At 37.3% G+C, this 23795-nt stretch overlaps 1 protein-coding gene across 9 annotated transcripts in view; it reads left to right on the top strand.

Annotated features, from left to right (window-relative positions):
* The window catches only part of LOC124621900 (cleavage and polyadenylation specificity factor subunit 6), a 180384-nt gene that overhangs the window by 24222 nt on the left and 132367 nt on the right, over window positions 1-23795 (top strand). For 8 of the 9 annotated variants that reach the window (XM_047147391.1, XM_047147389.1, XM_047147388.1 and 5 more), the window contains exon 2: window positions 17467-17715. In XM_047147391.1, coding sequence (XP_047003347.1) covers window positions 17467-17715 — 249 coding nt within the window. Of the gene's footprint in view, window positions 1-12564; window positions 12759-17466; window positions 17716-23795 lie in introns of all 9 variants that reach the window. The other variant, XM_047147393.1, reaches the window with a different exon arrangement.

The following is a 23795-nucleotide window of genomic DNA, read 5'->3' as shown; positions in this document are numbered from 1 at the left end:
AATATCTCCATTTGAATGGCATGATGTGTAAGGAAATTGTGGTGGACATGTGGAATACACTTAAGGACAATGCTCTGTCTTATGCAACAGTGAAAAACAGGGTGTCCGACTTCAAAAGTGGAAGATAAGCCAAGGAGCAGAAGGCCTGTCACCATTGCCACTGTTGAAACAGGGACTGCAACTCACAATACGATTGTGCAGGATTGTCGAACAACGCTGCAGCACATTGAAGCCACATTTGGAATTTCCCATGGGCATGCTCATGAAATTGTTGTGGATATTTTGGGAATGCGGGAAGTTTCATCTCGGTGGGTCTGTGTGTGTGTGTGTGTGTGTGTGTGTGTGTGTGTGTGTGTGTGTGTGTGTGTGTGTAAATTGCCCAGGGACCTGGAAACAGTGCAGTTGTTATAATGCAGAAACGGAGCAATTTGTCAGATCTTGGAAAGGGCACGATTGTCCTGTGGAAGCATTTCTGAAACTGTTTGCAAGCTACTGTGGTTAAAGCATACCATGCATGACATAATGGTGCTATCCAAAACTGGTGCCGAGGCAACTATGGTGCTCCATGGGCTATATACAATGGGTGAATGATGGCTGCAGAGATGTATACAGCTGAATAGAGGTACAAATGTTAAGCAACTGATCACCATTACGAACCAAGGGGCTACCAGCAGTGTCTCCTCAACGACTGTTGAGCAAATGTTGCTGTGTATTGGCCTCCAGAGCAGGCATCAAGCTCATCGACCCATGCTGACTACTGTTCATTGGTGATAAAGGCTGGAATTCGCTCACCGGTATCGCAACTGCACATCCACTGAGTGGCGACAGGTGACCTCCTCCAGTAAATCACATTTTATGATCTATTTGACAAATGATCATTGGCATGTAGGCCTGCAACTTCTGAAAGCAGAGAGGTGCAGACTGGAGGAGGGAGCGTATGGTCTCGTGAATATTTTCGTGGAATCTCTTAGTGACCTTCTCATTCTGGAAGGCACAATGGATAAGCACAAATGTGCAGGTACCTTTGTGGACCATGTCTGCCCCCTGCATGCAGTTTGTTTATCCTTGGCACTATGGCATCTACCAGCAGGACACTGCAACGCATCACACAGATTGGAGTATATATGCACTATTCAAAGAGCACCAGGAAGAATTTAATGTACTCCCCTGGTTATCAGACTCACCGAATTTAAACCCAATTGATACTCTGTAAGACAATCTTGATTGGGCTGTATGTGTCATGGAGCCTCTGCCAAGAAACTTAATGCAGCTGGTCATGGTACTGGAGTTGGGATGCCTGCACATCCCTGTTTTTACCTTCCAGGACCTCTGACTCTCTTCACGCTTGCGGTGCTCCATACTGCAGAAGGTGGTTATTCAGGCTTCTGATAGATGGTCACATTAATCTGACGGGACAGCATATGTACATCTTTTAAAAGAACCTTATCAGAAAAATTAGTGTTTGTACTAATAATTATGGACAGTTATTCGTCCTGTGTGTACAAAAGCAAAGGGAAGAATGACAGTGGTACCTAATGGACTCCTTGTCAACACTGTAAGCTGGATTGTAGAGTTGACATGTAGATGAAGGTTCTTGGCAGCATGAATTCAATGAGTTTATCTGTACCTGCTTCCACCTCACGTTTACTTTCTCACAGTAACACAATGATACGTATGGGGTTAATAAGTGGCCAGTTCCTGGCTGAAAATAAAGATGCACCTTCCCAGGTTTGGCACCACAGGACTACTTGCTCTTCTCAAACCGATTATAAACTGAAGGACTAAAGATTTGAGATGATTCAGATGGCTCAAAGCTTCCTTTTTCTGTGGCGTTGATGAAATTGTGACCCTGTGTTGAGCAGTATCTCTCATCACATGGATCTTGAGTACGTTATTAGAACCTGAACATGATCAAACAGTGCATGGGTATAGTACCAGTTCGCTATGTCCAACAGGTACTATGAACCAGCAAAACATCCTGTGAATTGTTAGATCAATACAGTGACAACAGTAAATAAACAAGTTTCAAAATTTACTGCTTGTACATATATGAAAATGGCACTGTCTGCCTCATAGATAAATTCAGAAGATATAAAGCAGTTTTCCTGTGACAAAATTTGTGGAAAAAGTTGCCCAAGAAAAGAATAAGCAAAAACAACTTAATTTTGTAGACTTTTTGCTAAAGAATCAACACTTACTATGTGTGATCAGGAAACATGGCACAGAATATTGTCTGTAACAGTAAATTGCTACAGAATTGTAACCCCTCTGGTGGTAAGAAATAAACTACACAAACTGTGCAGTCTCTATGACTGGTGTAACAAGGGCTGGCTGGGTTGACTTTGAAACCAGCCTTTGAAGTAACACTGACATCAAAATGGAGCTATAGCTTGGTGGTTAAGTTATATAGCTCATGTACTGTAGGTTCTGGGTCTGAGTCCCTTAGAGTGCAGTCTGTTTTTTTTTTTTATTATTATTTTTTAATGAAATGACTTATTATTTTTATTCAATTCATGGATTTGAATAAATTTTTTCACTTATAATCTTTTGTTACGTCATTTGTCACCATATTAACTTCATTTTCTCTCTGTTTTTCTTCCTTCTTTTTCTTTTCTCATTTGGAATATTTGCTCACATGATTTTAATTATTTTTATTTATTTACTTCGATTTAATTTTTTCCTTAAAATTTTATATTCTTGTCTATGTTATTGCAGTCGTTATTTCTATAACATTTTTCCTTGGATTTTATTTTTATTTGTGAAACCGTATATCTTGTAAATCTATATTTGCGTTATTTTGCCCCTGAAGTGATAAGAGTTCATTTCACATGTTTGTATGATGATGGCCATAAAAAGGAGCAAATTTTTGGCACCATTGAACAACCAATATACATCAGAGTATTTTATCTTTTACTTTTTTAACTAATAGATTAGTATTTTCAAACACTGAAATATTATGGTAGATAAATAACAGTATTAAAAATTGCATGGGGGCGATTTCAAATTACAAATGAATAAAAGAGGTCAAAATGAGAGAAAATAAAGAGGTTAATACAGTGATTGAAGTGGTACACAGAATGGTTATAAATAAATAAAATTAAACCAATTTATTGAGTAAAAATACTAATCACAGTTGTTATTGTTGGAATAAATAATAAAATTTGATCATTTAACCTTCGACATACCAGCTAAATAACAACTAGGGCGCCATTTTGACATCAGTACTATTTCCAATCATTTAGTGGAGTACAAGAACTTTTGAAATTATTTTTTGTAAATCTCTCTCAAATGAGAGCCCACTAGGGTGAACCGCTACTGGGTGTGAAATCTGGTACCCTAACATACACTACTGTATAGGTAGTTTAAAAATGTCAATCCCACTTGTGGAGACCTCCCTTTCTAAAAGATACCAGGAACTTCTTCCTACTACAACACAAATTTTTCATTTAAACATGCCTTTGCATTTACTAATGCTTGCCAACATTGTGTAATCGTGGAACATTATGATTTGCTTTATAAATTTCACTGGATGATTGTAGGCCTTCAAGAAATGAAAACAGATCTGTAAATTTTAACATTTTGTAGGAAAAATTTGCTTTTTCGAGTATGAATAAGGTTCGCTTTTGAGATATTCAATTACTTAACTCTGTACTAGGCAGCAGTGACACAAGAGGAGTGCTTCCTAAACTGATTACACAAAGAGAACAAGCTATTTCACGTATTTATAAATTTTGTTATCACAAAGTTTATGGAACAATTTGAGTGCAGCTTGGAGCAAAACCAGTGAACTAAATTACGTAAAACCTTAAAAATGGGCATAATGCAAACTGTTCAACCATTGTTGAGTTTCACAGCTTTACTAAAATTACCCACTGAATTAAGTACTTCAAACACGACCAAAATTTTTATAGTGACAATGTGACGTTTTGGCACCCTTCTCTTAAGAGGCAACTACTCTGAAAGTATTAATATATGTGGGCTAGGAATTTGTAAATCTTTCTTTGAATGTTTATCACATGTAGTCATTGATGGAGAGTAATCATCCAACAATTAATTGGGAAAATTAAATTTTTGTTAGTGGTGGGTGTGATGAGACATTCTGTGAAACTTTACCAAATGCGCTCTCTGATAACTACCTAGAATAGATAGTTAGGAACTCCACTCATGATGGAAATATATTGGATGTAGTGGCCACAAATAGACCAGATGTCTTTGAGGATGTCCAGATCAAAACTAGTATCAGTGACCATGACATGGTCTTGGCAACGATGATTACCAACTAAACAATCAGAAAGATACATATGTTCATTAAACTGGATAAAAAAATCAGTAGTGTCATATCTCAGTGATAAACTCGAAACTTTCAGCACAGGGCAGGAGGATGTAGACGAACTCTGGCTCAAATTTTAAAGAATAGTTGACCATGCACTGGATAGACATGTACCCTCAGTACAACAGTTGATAATGGGCTTGAACCTCCATGGTATACAATCGGTCTAAAGAAACAGAGATTATTGCAGAATAGATGTAAAACAAAGCATAGGGCTATAGATAGTGATGGATGAAACACACTTGGCAGTCAAGAAAGCAACGCGTTATGCCTTCAGTGACTGCTGTAGCAGAGTATTGTCAAATGACATTTCACAAAATTGAAAGAAATTCTGCTTGTATTTAAAGGCTGTTAGTGTCAGTGGTGTTGAGAAACATCTGAAATAATTAAAACTGAGCAAAGCTCCAGGGCCCAATGGAATCCCTGTCACATTCGACACCGAATTTGCGGTTGAGTTAGCCACTCTTCTAACTATAATCGTCGTAGATCCCTCGAACAAAAAACAGTGCCCAGTTCTTGGAAAGAGGCACAGGTTACACCCATCTACAAGAAGGGTAGTAGAAGTGATCACAAAACTTAATACCCTTGATAAAGATTTGTTGTAGAACCTTCGAATATATTCTGCCCTCAAACATAATGAGGTATCTTGAACAGTGACCTCCTCAGTGCCAACCAGTATGGATTTCAAAACTTCGATCATGTGAAACCCAACTCCCACTTTTATCACTGACATACTGAAAGCTTTGGATCAAGGCAGCCAGTTAGATGCACTATTTCTGGATTACTAAAAAGAATTTGACTTAGTACCACACCTATGGTTATTGTCAAAAGTACAATCTTGGGGTATTAAGTGAAATTTATGACTTAATTGAGGACTTTTTGGTAGCGAAGATGCAGCATGTTATCTTGGATTGAGAGTCATTGTCAGATGTAGGAATACCTTCGGGTATGCTCCAGGGAAGTGTGTTGATACCCTTGCTGTTCATTTTGTGTTTTAATGACCTTGCAGACAATCTTAATAGTAAAATCAGGCATTTTGCAGATGATGCAGTTATCTGTAATGAAGTTCTATCTGAAGGAAACTGCATAAACAGTCAGGTCTTGATAAGATTTCAATGTGGTGCAGAGATTGGCAGCTTGCTTTAAATGTTCAGAAATTTAAAATTTTGCGCTTCACAGAACAAAAAAACATAAATTCCTGTCACAGTAACATTAATGAGTCACTGTTGGATTCTGCCAACTCATACAAACACCTGGGTGTAACACTTTGTAGGGATATCAAATGGAATGATCACATAGGTTCAGTTGTGGGTGAAGCAGGTGGTAGACTTTGGTTTATTGGTAGAATATTGGGGAACTGTAGTCAATCTACAAAGGAGATTGCTTACAAATCTCTTATGCTACTGGTTCTATAACATTGCCCAAGTGAGTGGGGGACCCGTACCAGATAGGATAAACAGGGGATATTGAACATATACAGAGAAGAGCAGCATGAATGGTTACAGTTTTAATCTGTGGGAGAGTATCGTACAGATACTGAAGGCTCTGGAAGACAGACATAAACTATCCCGAGAAAATTTGTTAACAGAGTTTCAAGAACTGGCTTTAAATGATTATTCTAGGAATGTACTAGAAACCTGTACATATTGCTCACATAGGGGTTGTGGGGATAAGATTAGAATAATTACTGCACACACACACACACACACACACACACACACACACACACACAAAAGCATCCAGACAATCATTCTTCCCGCTCTCCATACGTGAATGGAACAGGAAGAAACCCCAATAACTGGTACAATGGGATGTAGCCTCTGCCATGCACGTCACCATGGTTTGCAGAGCACAGATGTAAATAGAAGTTTGACCAATGTGTATTGTTGAGTGGTGACAATCTCCAAATAACAACAACAACAACAACAACAACAACAGTTGATACTGTCACTGTAGAACCTCTGAATTTGTTGATGGAGCCACAACTTCACCTCTGCTTGCACCACTTCATCACTATCAAAGTGAGCTCCTCTTAGGTGTTCTTTATGTTTTGGAAACAGATGAAAATAGGGTGAAGCTAAGTCATAACTGTATGGAGGATGATAAATGACAATCATCCCAATCCATCAGATTGTTGCAGATGTCGCAGCGCTCGTGTGTGGCATGGCGTTCTTTGTCATGGAGGAAGAGAGCGTGCGCCATATGTGGACAAACTCTTTCAATTTGAAACTCGAGTTCAGCGTGCTGTTTCTCACACTCAAACATAGTTATATTACATGCCACAGTTCAGGGTATTTTAGCAGCAGAGTGCTGCAGATATGTAGTAGTGAAGAATAAAGATTTAGAATGTTAATAATGTTTGTGTTATTTAAAAAGCCTTAAGAGTTATGACAAATTTTGAGGCATTACTTTTTGGCACACCCTCGAATGGCCACAAAGCAAAATTATGAAGCAAATGTTACACGTATTGCTGTTAGCTTTTGTCTCGGGATGTTCAGCAGGCACTTATTTGATGATTTTACGGGAATTCATTTGAGGGTGCCAGTCACTGATGCTATTAGACAAAGCTCATGAGAAGAAAACTACAAGGCAGTCTGTCAACAAGTGGCCACAAAAGCCTCAATGATTTTGTAAACACTAAGCAATTTTTTGAAGATAAGTTTTTCTTACTAATCGTACACTTTGACTTTACTAATTTGCGAGTTGTGCCAGGAGTGAAAACTTGTGATTGGCTTGCAGCATATTGGCTTCTGAGACAAACTCAGCTTCCTCCTCCTAGAGCAGCGAGCTTATAGTTTATAAAAGAAACTAATATGTCCGTCACGCCATATCAAATCACCTAATTTTGGAACATTTTTCTGCTCTACCAACACAGATTTAATTGTAATTGTATGTGAACATTGGCACATGTTCCTGATGAGGATTGGTCATGTTTGACAACTTTGTGCAAAGCGAGCGTGAATTTTGGGTGACTTTAAGTAGTTGTATTTCAGGCAGTATTTTGTTGAAAGAAACGAAATTTATCCATCGTTTTCAACTTCGTGGGTTCTTTTAATGAAAAGAACATTACAATCGTATTCAGTCAGAAATTTTAGCCAAATCGCCTGGAAAAAATCTGTACATGAAAAAATTTCAAAGTTTGGCTTCTTGTATCTCGGGGAATAAAAGTATGATGAACATGTAACCTGGTGTGTTGTAACTTAACACAATCTGGTATGTAGGTTCTCAAATATAAAGTTTCATTTAGGTGCCACGTTCCATTACTGAATAAATTAAATGCAAAGTTGAAGATTTTGTAAAAAGGTAAAAAATGCCATTTTTTGACCTGATTTTGCAGAAAATTGTGTTCTATGAAACTTTCCAAACTGAGCTTATTAGAAACACCATGGTTTTAATAGCGAAGGAAAGTGTATTTGACTATCTAACACATGCTAACAATGCTAGAAATTTTGAAACTCAAGACATGTTGTAGAGTAAATGCATACTTATCATGAAACTTGATACGCAACAGATTGGTAATGTAAGGACATTGAATACAAAATTTCGTTTGTCTACTACTTTCCAGTACGTTACAGATTTGTTGAAAGTTGAAAATGAGTTATGTTCAACACTTCTTTTATGAGTACCATTTTCTATTAAAGCTTGAAAACCCACCTCATTCAAAACAATGTGCTTTAAGCCAGCCTGGAACAGTGGATTTAATTTTCAACATGAGCTAACAGTGCTACATAAAATAAGGCAAACTACCCAAAAAACAATTGCACTGAGAATAAACTTCAAATTTTAGCATCTTATATCTCATTGGTTAAGGGCATTATAAACATGAAACTTCACACACAACCACTTAAAAAAAAAACCTATTCACAGATGGAAAAAGTATGTTTTCAAGCATTCAAAAAATCACTTTCGATTTTCCAGTGTGCGTTAACAAGACATGAGAATGGACAAATTTGAGGGAATGTATCACAGTTACAGGTTACGTTACAGCTACCTGTGATCTGCATTTTGTTGCACATGGCTTTTATTTTTAAACTGACAAGCAATATCCCACTATATTGTATTGATCCATGGTGCCATTGTCACTACCGCCACTAGAAATGAACTGGCAACCACGTTGCAATAGGGGTTATGCCAGATAGCTGTGCAGTAGCAGCCATGGGTGGGTTTCTTCATCCAGTTTCCCAAGCCTATAATTTGGTTTTTTAATTTAGGTTTGAAAGCCATTAGGTGATTCCTGTCTTCTCGACAAGCAAAAAGTAATGTCGGTTTTCATTGTAAACTTCTCAACATTAAAGTTTTATATTTTTCAGTATTATTGAACTACCTCCTGCATTTCATTTTCTGAAAATTGATAATGGCATTAACTGTAAAAAGTTTTACCATTTATCAACACAATGTAGTGAGATGTTGCTTGTTAGTGTACAAATAAGAACCACATGCAATGAAACATGGATAACAGGTAGCTGCAGTGTAACCAGTTGCCATGGTACATGCCCTCAAATTTGTCAGTCAGTTTCAGGGCTTGTTCGCTTGCAGTGGAAAATTGAAGTTGATTTTCTGAATGTATGAAAACATGCCTTTTTCAACTGTGATTAGTTTGAATTATGAAAACTGATTTCCTAAAAGCAAATTGAATGTTTACAGGATCAGGTTTGAATTGATTTTGTAGAAATTTGGAAAGCAATATGTAAATTGTATGTCATGTTGGAAAACCTCTTGTTGCTGAGTGAGTTGTTGTGTTTGAAGCTTCATGTTTATCATGCCTTTAATCCACGAGATATAAGAAACTGCACTTAGAACTTTATTCATAGTGCGATTTTTCCAACGACTTTGCCTCAATTTATGTAGCACTATTAGTGTATGTTCAAAATTAAACCCAGTGTTCTGGGTGGGGGCGGGGGGAGGGGGTGGGGGTGGGGGGACGATGACGACTTAGAACACAGCTTGAATAGAAAACTGTACTTGTAAAATAAGTGTTGAACATACATATTCACCTTTTCACAAAAACCATCAATTTTTGACAAATTTGTAGATTATTGGAAAATAGCAGATGAAATTTTGTATTCCACATTCTTGTGCTGCCGACCTATTGCATATTATGTTACGTGTTCAGCACGCATTTACTCTATCAGGTATAAGAATCGGGAGTTTTTAATTTTTTTTCTGTGCTGTGATTATCATGTCCAACTTTGATTTAGATTATCTAGCACTGTTAGCCCACATTGAATAATCAAATACTTTCTTTTATGGTTATAATCATAGTTTTTCTAGTGATCAAAGTTGAGAAAGTTTTATAGAACATAGTCTTTTTGCAAAATCAGGTCGAAAATGGTCGTCTTACCTTTTCACAAAATCTTCAATTTTGCATTTCATTTATCCACTGTGAGAAACTGGTGCACAAATGAAACTTTATATTTAAGAATCTTGTGTTAGATCGTGGCATTCACATTCATTGTACTTCTGTTCCCTGAGATATAAGAAGCCAAACTTTGAAATTTTTTCAGGCACGGATTATATCGGGCCATTTTGCTAAAATTCTCTGTTTGAATGTGGCTTGTAAAATTCTTTTCATTATTATTCTTAAGTGAGTTCATGAAGTTGTACAAGATGACCAGATTTCATTTCTGTCAGCCAGGTATTGCCCGAGATATAGTTGCCCAAAATTGACAGAAATTCATGCTTGATCTGCACAAAGCGTTGCAAGGAGTCAAACAAGTGACTATATCATGGCCAGTATTGCTTCGACGAACATTAAACTTTACCAATATTCATCGGGGACATGTGCAAATGTTTGCATAAAATTTCTACAAAATCTGTGATTGCACAGGAAGGCCTAGGTGAGTTGATGTGGAATAAGCCATCATAGAAGTGACGCAAAAGTTGATGGCAAGGTGCTAGAAGGACCAAGTGCAGCCTCCTGATAGTTTATTGCAATGGCACACAGTACTGTACGTAGGGCTCATTTCATTTAAAATCACCCAAAATAAAGAAATCTTGTTGTGACAGTTGTTTGTGAAACAAGTGGTATTAGAAGACATAATGGAAGATATTTAAAATATTTTTCCCAAGTTTTGGATCAAAATAGTGGTTTTGGCTTAATTTTGAAATTTGGTTCATTTTCAAAAACAGGCATTGGCAGGAAAGGTGGGTTAAAAATTTGTAACTACTGTAACTTTTTTATTAGAGTCAATTTGGGGTAATGGGAGATAAAATTATCAATACAAATATGTAGTGATGGTCATTTCTAAAGTTATTTTATGCAAATTTCAGCAGTTTTTCTGACCAAAATCAGAAGTTTCACTGTAAAAATTCCAGGATGGGATAATGACAATATTATGAAACATATAGTTGCTACTCGTCATGTAGCGGAGAAGCTGTGTCGCAAATAAGCACAACAAAGACTGTCAAACAAAGCTTTTGGCTGGACAGGTCTTCATCAGAATTACACTCGCACCACGTGACCACCGCTTTTGGTCTGACCTTAGCAGCCGGAGACTGTGGTCATATGTGCGTGATTTGAGTGCATATGTGTTGTTCTAATTCTCATGAAGACTGTTTGGCTGAAAGCTTTGTTTGACAGTCTTTTTGTTGTACCTATCCGTGATTCAGCAGGTCACCTACATGGTGAGTAGCAACTATCCTTTTTGTAATATTGTCGAAGTTTGTCACTGTATTAATTTTTGTTCTGATATGCTTATTATCATACCTTTTAACAGAAAATCAGAAGGCTGTTTCTCCCCTTTAGTGGTTTCAAACTGAAAGAACGTAAATAAAACTGGATTCATTTTCTAACTCTTAGCTAGTGTACAACAAATGCTGATTTACATATAATACATTCATAACATTCAGAAATGTGTTTGTTCGCTTAAACAGGCTATCAGTGGAGGATGTTGTTTAATCTGAAAGTATGTAATAGATTGGTGGTTGTGCTTGCACTAGGAGCAGGCAAAGTCATTAAAATATTTTCAGAAGGGTCCATCAAACACAGCATGAAGTGCCAACATACAAACCCAGGAAGGTCCAGTTGGTCTCGGGAATTTGACCTATGCAGCTCTGTGTTCTTTACTAATCTCCAGAATTTCTCCAAGGTGCCATTGGTTATCATAGATACCGAGATGAACATTTCCTTATTAGTAGTGGTAGAACCATTGCTTTAAAGCCTGTGATGAAGTTTTATGAATATTCACATTTATGTATTACTAAATGTTATATATTTATTTCATACTATATTTGTATACACTGTAGTATTGGAAAGGGGTTAACTAACTTCACTACCATTCCAGGTTACACCATGTATTCATTGTAAACATATGGAAGGATTTCTTTCCTTGTTGTATATGTGTGGGAGGAAAAAAAAAGGTAAAGGCAAAGCAAATACATCACAATACGACAAAAGAACATAGGCGCACCTGTTAGTCACATGTGATACACACTGTAGACCCAGTTGAGTTGTGCATATTTTTGTGTTTTCTTTAATGTGCAAGGATAGGTTTGTATGATCTGTTGCCTCTCCCCACTCATTATTGGAGTGAAGGTTTTTGTGTGTTTGCAGTTTGAAAATGGACACCCAGTTTCATGGATTTCTGGTGCCTTGTGGATGTCCATAAATATGATAGCGGCTTTGTTTTGTAGTTAATTGTGTTATAACTAAGGTAAAAAATCTGATACTGGTTACCATGCACAATTATCTATGCACCAGTTTGTTTTTCTCTTGTTGATGTAATAGGACAACAAAATTTTATTGAGATGTAGTTGTGAACTTTTTAAATTTTATACATGTAGAACCAGTGTGTTCTACTGTCTAGACACATAAGGAAACATTTTAGTTTCAAGGAGTAACTCATACATTTGACTTCATTACTTGGGTGCAAAAATTAGATTGCAAGCACGTCACAGAAAAACTATAAACAAGTAAGAGTTTTTCTGTATGCAGTACACTTTATAAAATATTTGAAATGAGACTTCCTCGTCTGACAGTAAAAGTGTGTGGGAGCTGGTTGAGATAATCTTCTCATATTATTAATCATAAACAGAAGGTTCCATAACACGTTATCAGTATGTAAAGAGGTGACTTTCCTACAAACTACATGGTCTTGCTAATGGTGAGAATCTTTTACATATGAAAATTTATTTCATTTCCTGGCATTGATATTCTGACCAGAACTAGAATGAAAATATTATAATAAGGAAGCACTTTTCATGTAACTTCTAATTGAGTGCATTAAAATTCACAGAAATAGATGAAGCAGAGCTGCAGTGTAAATAATATTGAATAGAGGAAAAAGCCATCATTTACTAAAGAAAACAGCCAGTGGGTGTGTGCCTGATTCAAGCACTAGTGCGCACGCAAATACACGTGACAGTACATTTATGGGTACAAGCTTTTGGGCAAGGTGCATTCTCAAGGCAGGTTAAAATGTCATCTTTGGTAAGTGTTTGCTTTTTCCTCTGATAATATGACTTAAACTATTTTAGTCTGAAACTTGGCAACATTTATTTTTTACAGTTGGTTGTTACAGGATTGGGAGGGAGGGGGAACCAAGTTTGATCCCCTTTTATTTATCATTTTCTGTTGAAATGAGTTTTTTTCCCAGCAAATATTGATCTTTGTTAATTTTGATGTTGAATGTGTGTTCTTGTTCCAGTAAGTTTTGGTTTTATCATCTCATTATGAACAAGATTAGTAAATCTATCATAAGAAATGTACAAAGTTTTAAAATTCAGAGGAACACAGCTGTAAGGAAAGGTGAGCTACAGAGCTTTGCAGTAACTGTCGTAATAGAAAAGCTGGTTAGGAGCAGAAATGATGATCGAACAAACAAGTAGAGCAAACAAAAGCTTTGCTAAATTGTTAGCTTTCTCCAATCACACGACAACTCTTTACAGAACAACATGCAGCAGTGAAGTCCAGCTAATACAGTAGCAACAAGAGCATTGTAGAGTGGGGCTCTCTCAATTAATGCATGAACGATAGTCAGAGCAGCGACTGGGCTGTCTCTCAGTGGCGACTCCGTTGCGACTGGTTTGCTCCTTGTTGCGAATGGGGATGGGCTGTCTGGTTGTTGCAGGCCATCCTATATTGTGGCGGCAGAGGGTGCTCGTAGTCCAGAGCCACTGAAAGTGTGGCTCAGCAGATGTGCATAATTGATTCCACCAGATCCTGCATGACTGCTATCGGCACCTCATTGCAACTTGCTTTGCTGTTACCAACTGTGGAACACCAGAAAGACTAACATGAAGTCGATTCATTTCTTAACTTTCTTCTGGGTACCATGGTATGTGAGTATTGCGTGACACGAAAGGGTGGATCTAGCAGCCAAGGATGGCAAGAGGAGTGGCTGGAAGTGACACAAAATAAGCTCCATTTAGTAAAGCCCCAAATGCAGCCATGGCACACCTCCTTTCAGCCCTGTTGATGGGACAAAGTCCTCCTTATTCATCTACGCATAGGCCACAGCCCTCTTATGTATGGCTTCTTGCTCCGGTGCGAGGACCCTCCCATGTGTGGTGCTTGTGGCATACGGATCACTTGCAACGCATTTTACTGGAATGTGTTTTATTTTCCAACCAGCGGGCCGCAGTGGATATTCTGCTGGCTCTGTCCTCTCTCTTAAGTGATAATTAAATGAATGTGGTTCAAGTTTTGGAGTTTAGTGAATTGTCCAACATTTTTCTCGAAATTTTAGGAAGATGGTTTTAATCTGTTAACAGCGTGACTGGGTCTCCCAAGTGTTTGTAAGTGGTCAGGCAATCACATTTGCTTCTTCTTCTTCTCCTCTCTCTCTCTCTCTCTCTCTCTCTCTCTCTCTCTCTCTCTCTCTCTCTCTCTCACACACACACACACACACACACACACACACACACACACACAAAAATTGCTTGTCCTAACATGGGACTGTGCAGACTATTGATTTACGAAGAAACTTTTTTGTGAGATGTGTTTGTTACCTGTGTCCTTAAACCCGTAGACTTGCTTGCAGAACAACAGTCAATATTTTTCATTGTAGCAGTATACAATATGAGCCAGTTATTTGCTTTCCAGCAATGAAATGCTGACAACATTGCAGGAGACCTCAGTATAACTGGTAACTTTTAAGTTCGTAACTCTGGAATTTGTTGTTGAAATAAATTGTTCTGGAACATTTTTATGAATGCTTTTGCTCACTGCCACAACAGTGAAGTACAGCACAGGACTGCAGAAGTTGCACAGTGTTCAGAGATATGCCTGTATGTTTGATTCAGTGAATAATTTATGACAAATTACTCACAGGGCTCTCCTGGCATAGATTTTTCCTTTCTTCCTTCGTCACAAATGGCGTAATGGCCAGAAAAGGAACTTCGATCATCATTAAATGTATGAGATACACTTTAAAACATTGTCCATGTATAGTGTAAACTGTTTCCGTTGTGTGACAGAATATGAAGATTAATTTTTTTAAGAACCAAGGAAAGCACAATACCATTCTTGAAAAAATTAGGAATTGTTAGAACACAGGGCAGAAGTCATACATTGGAATCTCAGACAAATAAAATGTAGCGTTTTAATGGTGCCAAAATTTTTCATAATTGCAGTTAAGGAGAACTTGAGCAAAAACAGAGCTTAGTATCTATCCTGAAAAAATTTTTAGATAATTTGTTTCCTCTGGTGCGCCATACTATGCGAAAGTTGGTAAGAGGCCAGTAATTTAATAGAGGCAGTTGTGAACGTTGCTCAAAATTTTGTTTCTGGATAGACGTTCCAGCTGTGTTGATAATGCTTAGGTAGCCTTTTGTGTTGACATTACTGTCTGAGAAAGATAACTGGGCTTGGTTACAAACAAGGATACTACAATAGGAACATTTGTTTGTGATTTTGATCTGGCATTGCAGCTCTACTACAGTCAAAATGCACTTCGATGACAGTGTATTTGTGTGTGTGTGTGTGTGTGTGTGTGTGTGTGTGTGTGTGTTTTTTACTAATTGACATTTTTATGTTTAAAATGTAAACACAATTGCCACAAAATACAGTGTCAATAGAAATGCAGAAAATTCCTTACACTTCGGAGACAAAACCTGAGCATGGCATTGCCCACGTACATCTTCAGTCACAATTTTCTTGACGTGCGAGCCACCTGTAACTTGAAAACTGCACTCATTTCGTATGAGAACAATGCAGTATGTCTCGCTACCGGTCCCTCGACTGGTGCTGCCCTTTGTCATTAATTTCTAGAATTATTTTGAAAGAAACACTAGTGAACATCAGTTGCTGTTGGAAATTGCTCTGAGCCAGTTTGCGATTGCAGTGATGCACTTGTGTGCATGTACTCATTTGTTGAATGAGCAAGACATTTTGTAAGCTCAAGAGGGAGAAATTGCTCAGTAACTCATGTCGCACTTTTTCTTGCAAGGAAAATTATACTTTCTGTCATTATTTTAAAATTTGTAATCTACCATAAAACTAAAGTAAACATGAAAACTAAACTTTTAAGCTTGGTCTTGTGTTACTCTTAAAGTTATATCAATTTCACTACTGCCAGTAAGACATTAAATAATGGCATAAATTACCAGTCATCTTCGCTAGATATTCCTCTAAGTGGCTGGTCTAAGTGCTGATGCTTCAACTGTTCTGAGCTGGTCCAAATCTGCCGTTTTAGAATTTCAATGGTTTGTCTCCTTAATGTAAGTAATCTTTGGAAGTCAAATAAGTTTACCATGATCCATGTTGATGGGTCATCGCGGAATGAAGCACCTTACTACAGTTTCATATCGAGAGTCCATATAAAACATTAGACTTATTGAAAACTAGTCTTTGTGTGCACCTTATCCTTTCCTCCCTTCCTTTCCAGTGATGATGAGCTGGCTGCTAGCTTATCACTGCAGTATGAGCACCAGCAACCTTGTACCAAAAGGTTATGTAGAGACTTATCACAAGCAGGTGTAATAAAATTTTTAATTGTTTGCTATTTATAATAATACTAATTTGATGAGTAGGCCAGAACTTGTTGGTCAGTCAAGGCATAGTGAAGTTTTTTTAAATAAAATTGCAACATATTATATGCAACCTTTTTGTTTCAGTGAATAAACTTCAGATGTTGAATTTTTTAGGATATATACTCATTTTATAAATATTAGAAGCCAAGATTGCTTGGTGCGAAATAGCTATTTCGTGGCCAGTTTTGACAGTAACTAGCTGCTGGGAGATCCGAGAGTCTGAAGATTACAGCTAGTTACTTAAAAAATGGGCATGAAATAAACTATTTCACACCAAGCTTTATTGTCTTATAATATTATAAATTACAATATTAGATTGCCCCAATAATATACGTAAATCATATGCACACATTTGTTGACAGTACTTTGGGAATGTTGCATTTTGTACAATTTGAAGGCACTGTGGTTCTGGCTTTGTTAATTATAAATTATAGTATAACTGGCATTGTGAAAAGGATGTGGAGTCAAATGTATGCTACTGACAGTAGGCTGTTGTTTATATTCAGCTTAACTTTCTCTGACCTTTATATCATCATTGCGGTTCATGTAGATTGGATAATTTTTTTCTGCTTGCTAGTTGGTAGCCAAAGGACGCACATATGGTTGTGAACAAAATAGAAACTTTGATTGCAGGTATGCCTTCATTTTGGCAATACGTAAAGGTTTATTGGATGAAGTAAGACTAATTAGAAATTAAGTTGGAAAGTCATTATCACACAAAAGACAAAAGCAGGGTTGTGTGAGAGGAAAATTCCATGCATTTGTATTGCCCACGTGAATGTGTGTCCATATACAGTAATGAGTGTTTCGCTTATGTGAGAAGCATAGTATCTTTCACATTATGAAATTAAATCATTTTTGGACAGTTTTATGTATCATTGTTCCAGGGTTTATAATTATTGTAATTTAAAATTACTGGACACAATACATGAAATTTATTTTCCATAAAGTAAGTAATGTTTAGTTATGTGGTTCTAGGTGTTTACCCAATTCATTGTTTGTGTTTTATGCACAGTATTTTGATGTCTGACTTGGCCATCATCTTGTCAAAATATTTTACACAAAATGGAAACAACAACTTGGCTGAACACCTTGAAGCACACCATTAATCAAGCATGCCGTGAAAACCTAAGAGATCACACGTAATGTTTCATTGTGTGTTGCAGGATGAATTTGCTGCAGATGGTGTAGATCTGTATGATGATGTAATTGCTGCACCTTCATCTGGTGGTGGTGGAGGAGGTGGAGGTGGAGGTGATGAGAACTCTCAACCATCACACACACCAGGTTCTACTGCAATATCAAATACAGATGGACATAGTCCTAATTCAAATCCCCCATACCATCAGATGGGTAATAATATTCAACCAAATCAAGTAGGAAGGCGGCAGTTGTATGTTGGAAATTTAACTTGGGTAAGTGAATTTATCTGAGACATTGTGGATGATTTTGCTGTAATGTAAATTGATATTGCAGAAACGTAGGATTCATTTAGTCTCAGTGCATTATCTTTTAACATTTTCAATAATGATTTACAGTTTGTCCAATCCTCTGGAATTCCCTCAAGGAATGGTATTAATCACTTACGCCAGCGGTTATAATGTGTACTCATTTCCCAAAAGCATCTTAGCCAATGTTAACCAAAGCCCTGTGTCCTAGATCAGAGCTGGGCACGAGAGCTGCCTGCTTGGTGGCTCGCAGACTCCACGGTTAGGCCAATACCCGTAAGAATGCAACATGTGTGTAACTTTTCTATGTCCTGGGAAAAATTTTCTAGTGACAAAAGCTGTCCAGCTCATCACGTAGAGGAAACATGTATCTATTTCAGTCCACAGATTTAGTTCACTTAGTTTTGAATGTTCTAACACATTTTCAATTTCATGATTACAAATAAAATGCTTGCATAAGGTAATGTACTCACACAGAAGTGTAAAGCTCAGAGCAGTCATACTACATGCAAAAAGAAAGGAACACTTTTGCTTCACTTGGTGCTAACATTGTTTTGAAGTGAAATTACTAGTCACCAAGTGGATTACTGCAGCAATATGAACATAACACTACTTGCAGGTTTTGATTTAAATAGTTTTGTTACTGAAAAATGCTTTCACATACTTTTTTATTCTGAACATACGACAGGCTCAAAGCAACAAATACATCAGAATGTTCATTCACTGTCTCCTTTATCAGATTTTTTCCACTTGCAGTTAATCAGTGTGAAAGTGCACCCTTGAATATCCTTAAAGTTGTTTTGTCTTCATCACAATTTTGCAGGGCAAATATGAACAAATTATTAAAACACTTTACACACATTTTTGGTTTAAAACAAAAATTACTGGTGTGTGTGTGTGTGTGTGTGTGTGTGTGCTCGGTCATCTTGGTTAGAAACGAGATACAATCAGCCATAGAGTCACCAAACTCTTTTACTAACTTTCCTTTCGTGTCCATGAATAGCGAAATGTCTATATCAGGGTGTACACAACCCAGGAGATCTGGGAAAAACCCGGGAATTTTTTAATCTGGGAGAGAACCGGGAAAAACCCGTAATTTTTTAGAATTCCAGGAATTTTTCATTGTTTTTGTTTTCAGTTAATTTTTTTGTAGTTTTGACTGGTAAGAGTTCATGCTCTCTAACAAATGATATAACTGTAGCCTGCTATTGCAGAATAATACTGCAGCAATAAAACATGAACAAGAGAAAAACAAAAGTAAAACTTAAATTGCAAAGGAAATGTGCCATATACAACAACAAAACACAGTGCTCATACAAGTGTCTGCCAACAGCAAAATGTGTCAAAGGCTTTAGGAAGATTGTGCAATGCTTCATAACAACAAATTGCCACCGATGAGCGTGACGTCACAACTGTTAACATTAGATTCATTTTAGCATTTACGAGTGGGATCATGCGCATGCACAGTTGAGTAGTACCTTCTCCCGCTTCTGGCTGCAGAAATGTGGCTGTTGGTTGTGTAAGCAGCCGCAGCAAGCAGCTAGATGCTACCGGGAAAAATTTTACTGTTGCGCCCATGCTGCCAGATTCATGCATGTGCAGCAGACCTGGATTTAGGAAGGGGGTGGGGGGCAAATTAATATTCTTGAGGAAAAAAAAAAAACTTGTTTCACGAAATGCCTAGCATCCAGCACACATTGGTCTATCGATTCATGTGACATTGAAACACATCCCTGTCGGGTTTTGAACATTTTTGAATAATTCTAAGTTGATTTCTGAATGAATCGTAAGTTGATTTGTGAATGCGTGCATAGTGTATGTGACGTCTCTGTCATGGGACTTCTCGTCGTATCTAGAAATAAACTATCCTGCATACAAAAGGGGCTATATGAGCTGAGCAGAGTACAGCTGAATGGATGAATGCCAACTGCTTTCTGATTATGTGGTTGATTGGGTTTGCAAATGATGAGTGTTGTTACAATTACTAGTGAAATCTCCATAGATTCAGACTACCAGAGTGGAAATAAATGACTAACAGGAATAACATGTAAGAAAGATTACACTGCTTTACTAGTAAGGGCCAGTCGTGCAGTACCCTGCTAGCAGCTAACCAGAGAATAATTGCAGGATAACTAAAACGGTGATTCTGGCAGAGTTAGTGAAGTTAACCGGCGAATAACTTTTGACATTGGCAGGAATAGTCACAGAATTAGTGATAACAAGACTGTTTGTTAGAACGAGGAAGGAGAAGAAATGGGGACATCACACAAATTATGGAAGCACGTGACTATTCGAAATTTGTATAAAAATTTCGTACTACTACTTCTCAAACTCATGCTTGAGAAACTGGAGCATATGAATGAAGTGTGAAACTATTTCCTAACATAAAGCTTTTTGCTTGTAGTAGGCCTAACGGGCATTTGATATTGGTACTTTGTGAATTATATTCTGTCGTGATATAAAATTAGCATTTGTGCCAAAACAGTCTCCTTTATTTGGTGTGTGTTGCAGTTGCTGCAGTATTAGAAAGGCCTATTTTGTTTTATCTAGCAGACAGTGACAAAAGAGACGTAATCAGATCGAGAAACCACACCAGTCTTTGGTCCTATTTGTATTAACAGCTTTTTTGGTATTAGACAACGCCATTTTGATTTTTCATGTAGCAAAACGTTTGACGAACTTTGATGAGGTAATGATTCTTTTGTAGAAAGAAAAGCCTGCCTTGTAAAGCTGTAACAAGATTAGAGAGGAAAAAAGGTAGGAGTTAAGGATTGAATAAATATGTACTGTCTTGCTTGTCTCTTGTCTTTACTGGTTTTATTTCTCCTATGTTTAATTTTATGTCACACAAAACAGCAAGTTACTAGCTAATAGGCAGTAAAGAGTGCAGATTTTTTGAAGAGTTTTTTAAAAAAGAGAGGAATGATGTCAAATTGGCCAACTGGAAGCAGGAGAGTCACCACAGGACATTTTAATTTCCACTGTCCTGAAAATAGTTTGATGGCATCTAGTACAAAATATACATATTTCAATATCACAGATTAAAATACAGTGACGTGCGATAGAAGAATGTTGTTTGAAGAGGCGTGGCACTGCACTTTGACACAGTTACGACCAAATAACATGTCTTACTTTTCCTCGAACACATATATTTTATGCATCAGACTCTTCAGAAAGATGTGCGTTACAAAATGAACATATTTTTGAAAATTCGATTTTTAAAATTCTTGACGTCCTATATCAAACGCTTGAGGGGCGGCACTATCTAGTATAGCCCCGGTTCGGAAATATTGTAGATCCGGGGCTGATGCGCGGAGCAGTCTGAGTTATAGTGGGGAAGCGGGCAGTCTCCACGTGTTTACATTTAGTGACTTTTGCTGCTTCCTCTTCGTTTACTGAAAACAAAACAGATTTCTGTGGCCGGGAGCTATCAAGTGAATTTAAAGACATTCACATAGTTACGGAAGGCTAAAATATGTTATTAGTTTTAGATTTGATTTTATTTCCACCTTTCTGACAGTCAAGCATTAATTGCCAAGTTATTTTTGTCAGTTTGCTAAAGAAATCTTCTTTTATTAATCTTTTCCACTGAGGCAGTCAATATATTTGAAACGACATTTTCAATTCCACACTGTTGGCTAGTTTCAACTGTTCGCTGCATTTCAAGTGCATGTTTTCATCTTCTAGCACGTATGGCATTATGCCGTAATAAAGAACCAAACATGAGATAACACAGTACTGGTACCCCAAGAAAATTTACATCCCGAAAACTACATTGAAAAGCTTAATATCAGGACGAGATCTACTTTATTGGGAATCTGGATATACAAATGTGAACTTTAAATGTGCACATTTTTGTATGGGTCACGAAATTCCTATTCTCTTGGAGTATCCTCTGATGTCTTGTTTCTTTTATGACGTAATGAAAGATCTTGTAATGTTTTACATGTACGAACATAAGGGCCTCCTTCATCATCGTAGCTGCGCAAGCACGATGGCACCTGTTATCTGATGCTCTTTGGAAACTGTTGAAACGAATCTAGTTCTAACAGGTCGTGGGAAAATATTGCGAATGGTGGTTTGAAAAGCGTTACTTTCAAAATAAATTTCCTTTTACACAAGTTGAACTATGTGCGAGAATGTACGATGTATTTCTTAAATCACATAGCATTTGACTCTCATTTAAAAATCAACTCTTTGATGAGCCATTTAGAAGAATTTTGAGCCCAGAAGATCAGACATTTATGTCGTTATTAAAAGTTTTCACATTTGTGTGATATATCTTAATGTGTAATACGCATATTAAAGACCAACATTATATGTGAAAGCTTAGCTTCTCTTGCAGTGTATTAATCTTAGAGACACAATATTATATGTGAAAGCTTTGCTTTACTTGTAGCAACGCTGTGTGTATTAATCTAAACCATTAACTTTTCCTGTTTGTGTGTTCGCACTACTTAAGTGATGTTGCTGTTGGCTGACTACATCACGTGTTCTGATCTCTGAATAGCTGCTGTCATCAGCTGATGATATCACGTGACATGAGCTATGACTGGCTTACAAAACAGCATCGCAATCTCGATTTCAGTGTTTCAATGTAACATGTGGTATTTCATGAAATTTGAATTTATACTTTCGTAATAAGAAAATATGCAGCGTATATGTTGTTGCACATCCAAGATCTTTCCAAGGAGTGTTGCCCCCCCCCCCCCCCCCCCCCCCCCCCCTGAGTCTTGTCTTCTAAAGTGCCGGGAAATTCTATGCCTGTGTATAAAACCATAACCATTCAAACGATTGATAAGTTATACTGTTCCGAGAGAGTCCATAACCATTCAAACAATCTATCTTCCATCTACACTTTACTTGTTGTTTGTTATTTATTCAGTGTCATGAATCAGTTCTCATTAAAGAGGAAGGATTTCAAAAAGAATAATTTCTACTGGGCTTAAAATTATTGCAGCAATTACAAAGCATTATTTTGCAAATTCTCAGTCGCTGAAAGGGTGCACTATGTTTGCTGTTTTGGGAGCTATGTGATAACTCAGTTTTGTTACAGCACAATTATTCATCACATGGTGCCCTTCCCCTTAAGTATCTTACAATGAGGTGGTAAAATGGAGCACCAAACCATGTATCACCTAGTCAAAAATAGTAATAATTTCAAAGGTGACACACTAACTGCATGAGTACTTAATTCTTTCTCTCAGTTCTGTCTTACTTTGGAGTTTTTCTTTCCTTTCTACTGTATTCATATTGATTACTTAAGTTCTTATGAAATAGTTGGAAATATTGTACATTGTTTTCATTCGCGTGTAATTTTATATTCGAAAACAAACACCAAGTGCCACTTTGTTTTCCTTTCACAAGTTTTTTTATATATATGAGTTTAAGCATAAAGATTTGTTACATTATTATTCTGAGAATCTTAACTACTGCTTGGCCATTTCTTCAAACGAGACCTCAACATAGACAAAGCAAACAACACAAGGTCACCAGACATCTTTGCTACGTTCATGTAGATTTCAAAAGACCTATGCTATAGAACACTTACGGAAGCGGAAGGGAACTAGGGGCTGACCAAGTAGGGGAGCTGCGAACAGGCGCTATGAGCATCTGAGAGTGCCTGCATTTGCTCAACTTTTCTGTGGATGCATTATCGTAATTGGTGAGGGAGGGAAGGGGGAGCTGAATAACTAACAGTATTGTTTTGCTATATATGGGCAGCTTCAATACCACTTTGTGAAATCAAAGTTGAAATATTTCTACTAATGCTGAGTGAATGCTTTTGTTCGAAATAATTTGAACTTGTCTCCCCCCTCCCCTACACACACACACACACACACACACACACACACACACACACACACACACACACACACACACACACACGTTTCAATTTTTATTGTTTTCTGTAATATACATAGTGATAATGAGATATTTTGGTTTTCTGTTCAGCGAAGCAGTGGTAATAGATCATTATCATGAGTGTCCCAAACAGCATGTTTGCAAATTAAAAAAAGTTCAAGAAAGTATATCCCCCAGTCAAC

This window comes from Schistocerca americana, chromosome 7 (assembly GCF_021461395.2).
Source record: "Schistocerca americana isolate TAMUIC-IGC-003095 chromosome 7, iqSchAmer2.1, whole genome shotgun sequence".
Lineage (NCBI taxonomy): Eukaryota > Metazoa > Arthropoda > Insecta > Orthoptera > Acrididae > Schistocerca > Schistocerca americana.
Note: the sequence above shows the minus strand (reverse complement) of the source record. Positions and strands in the feature narration are given on the sequence as shown.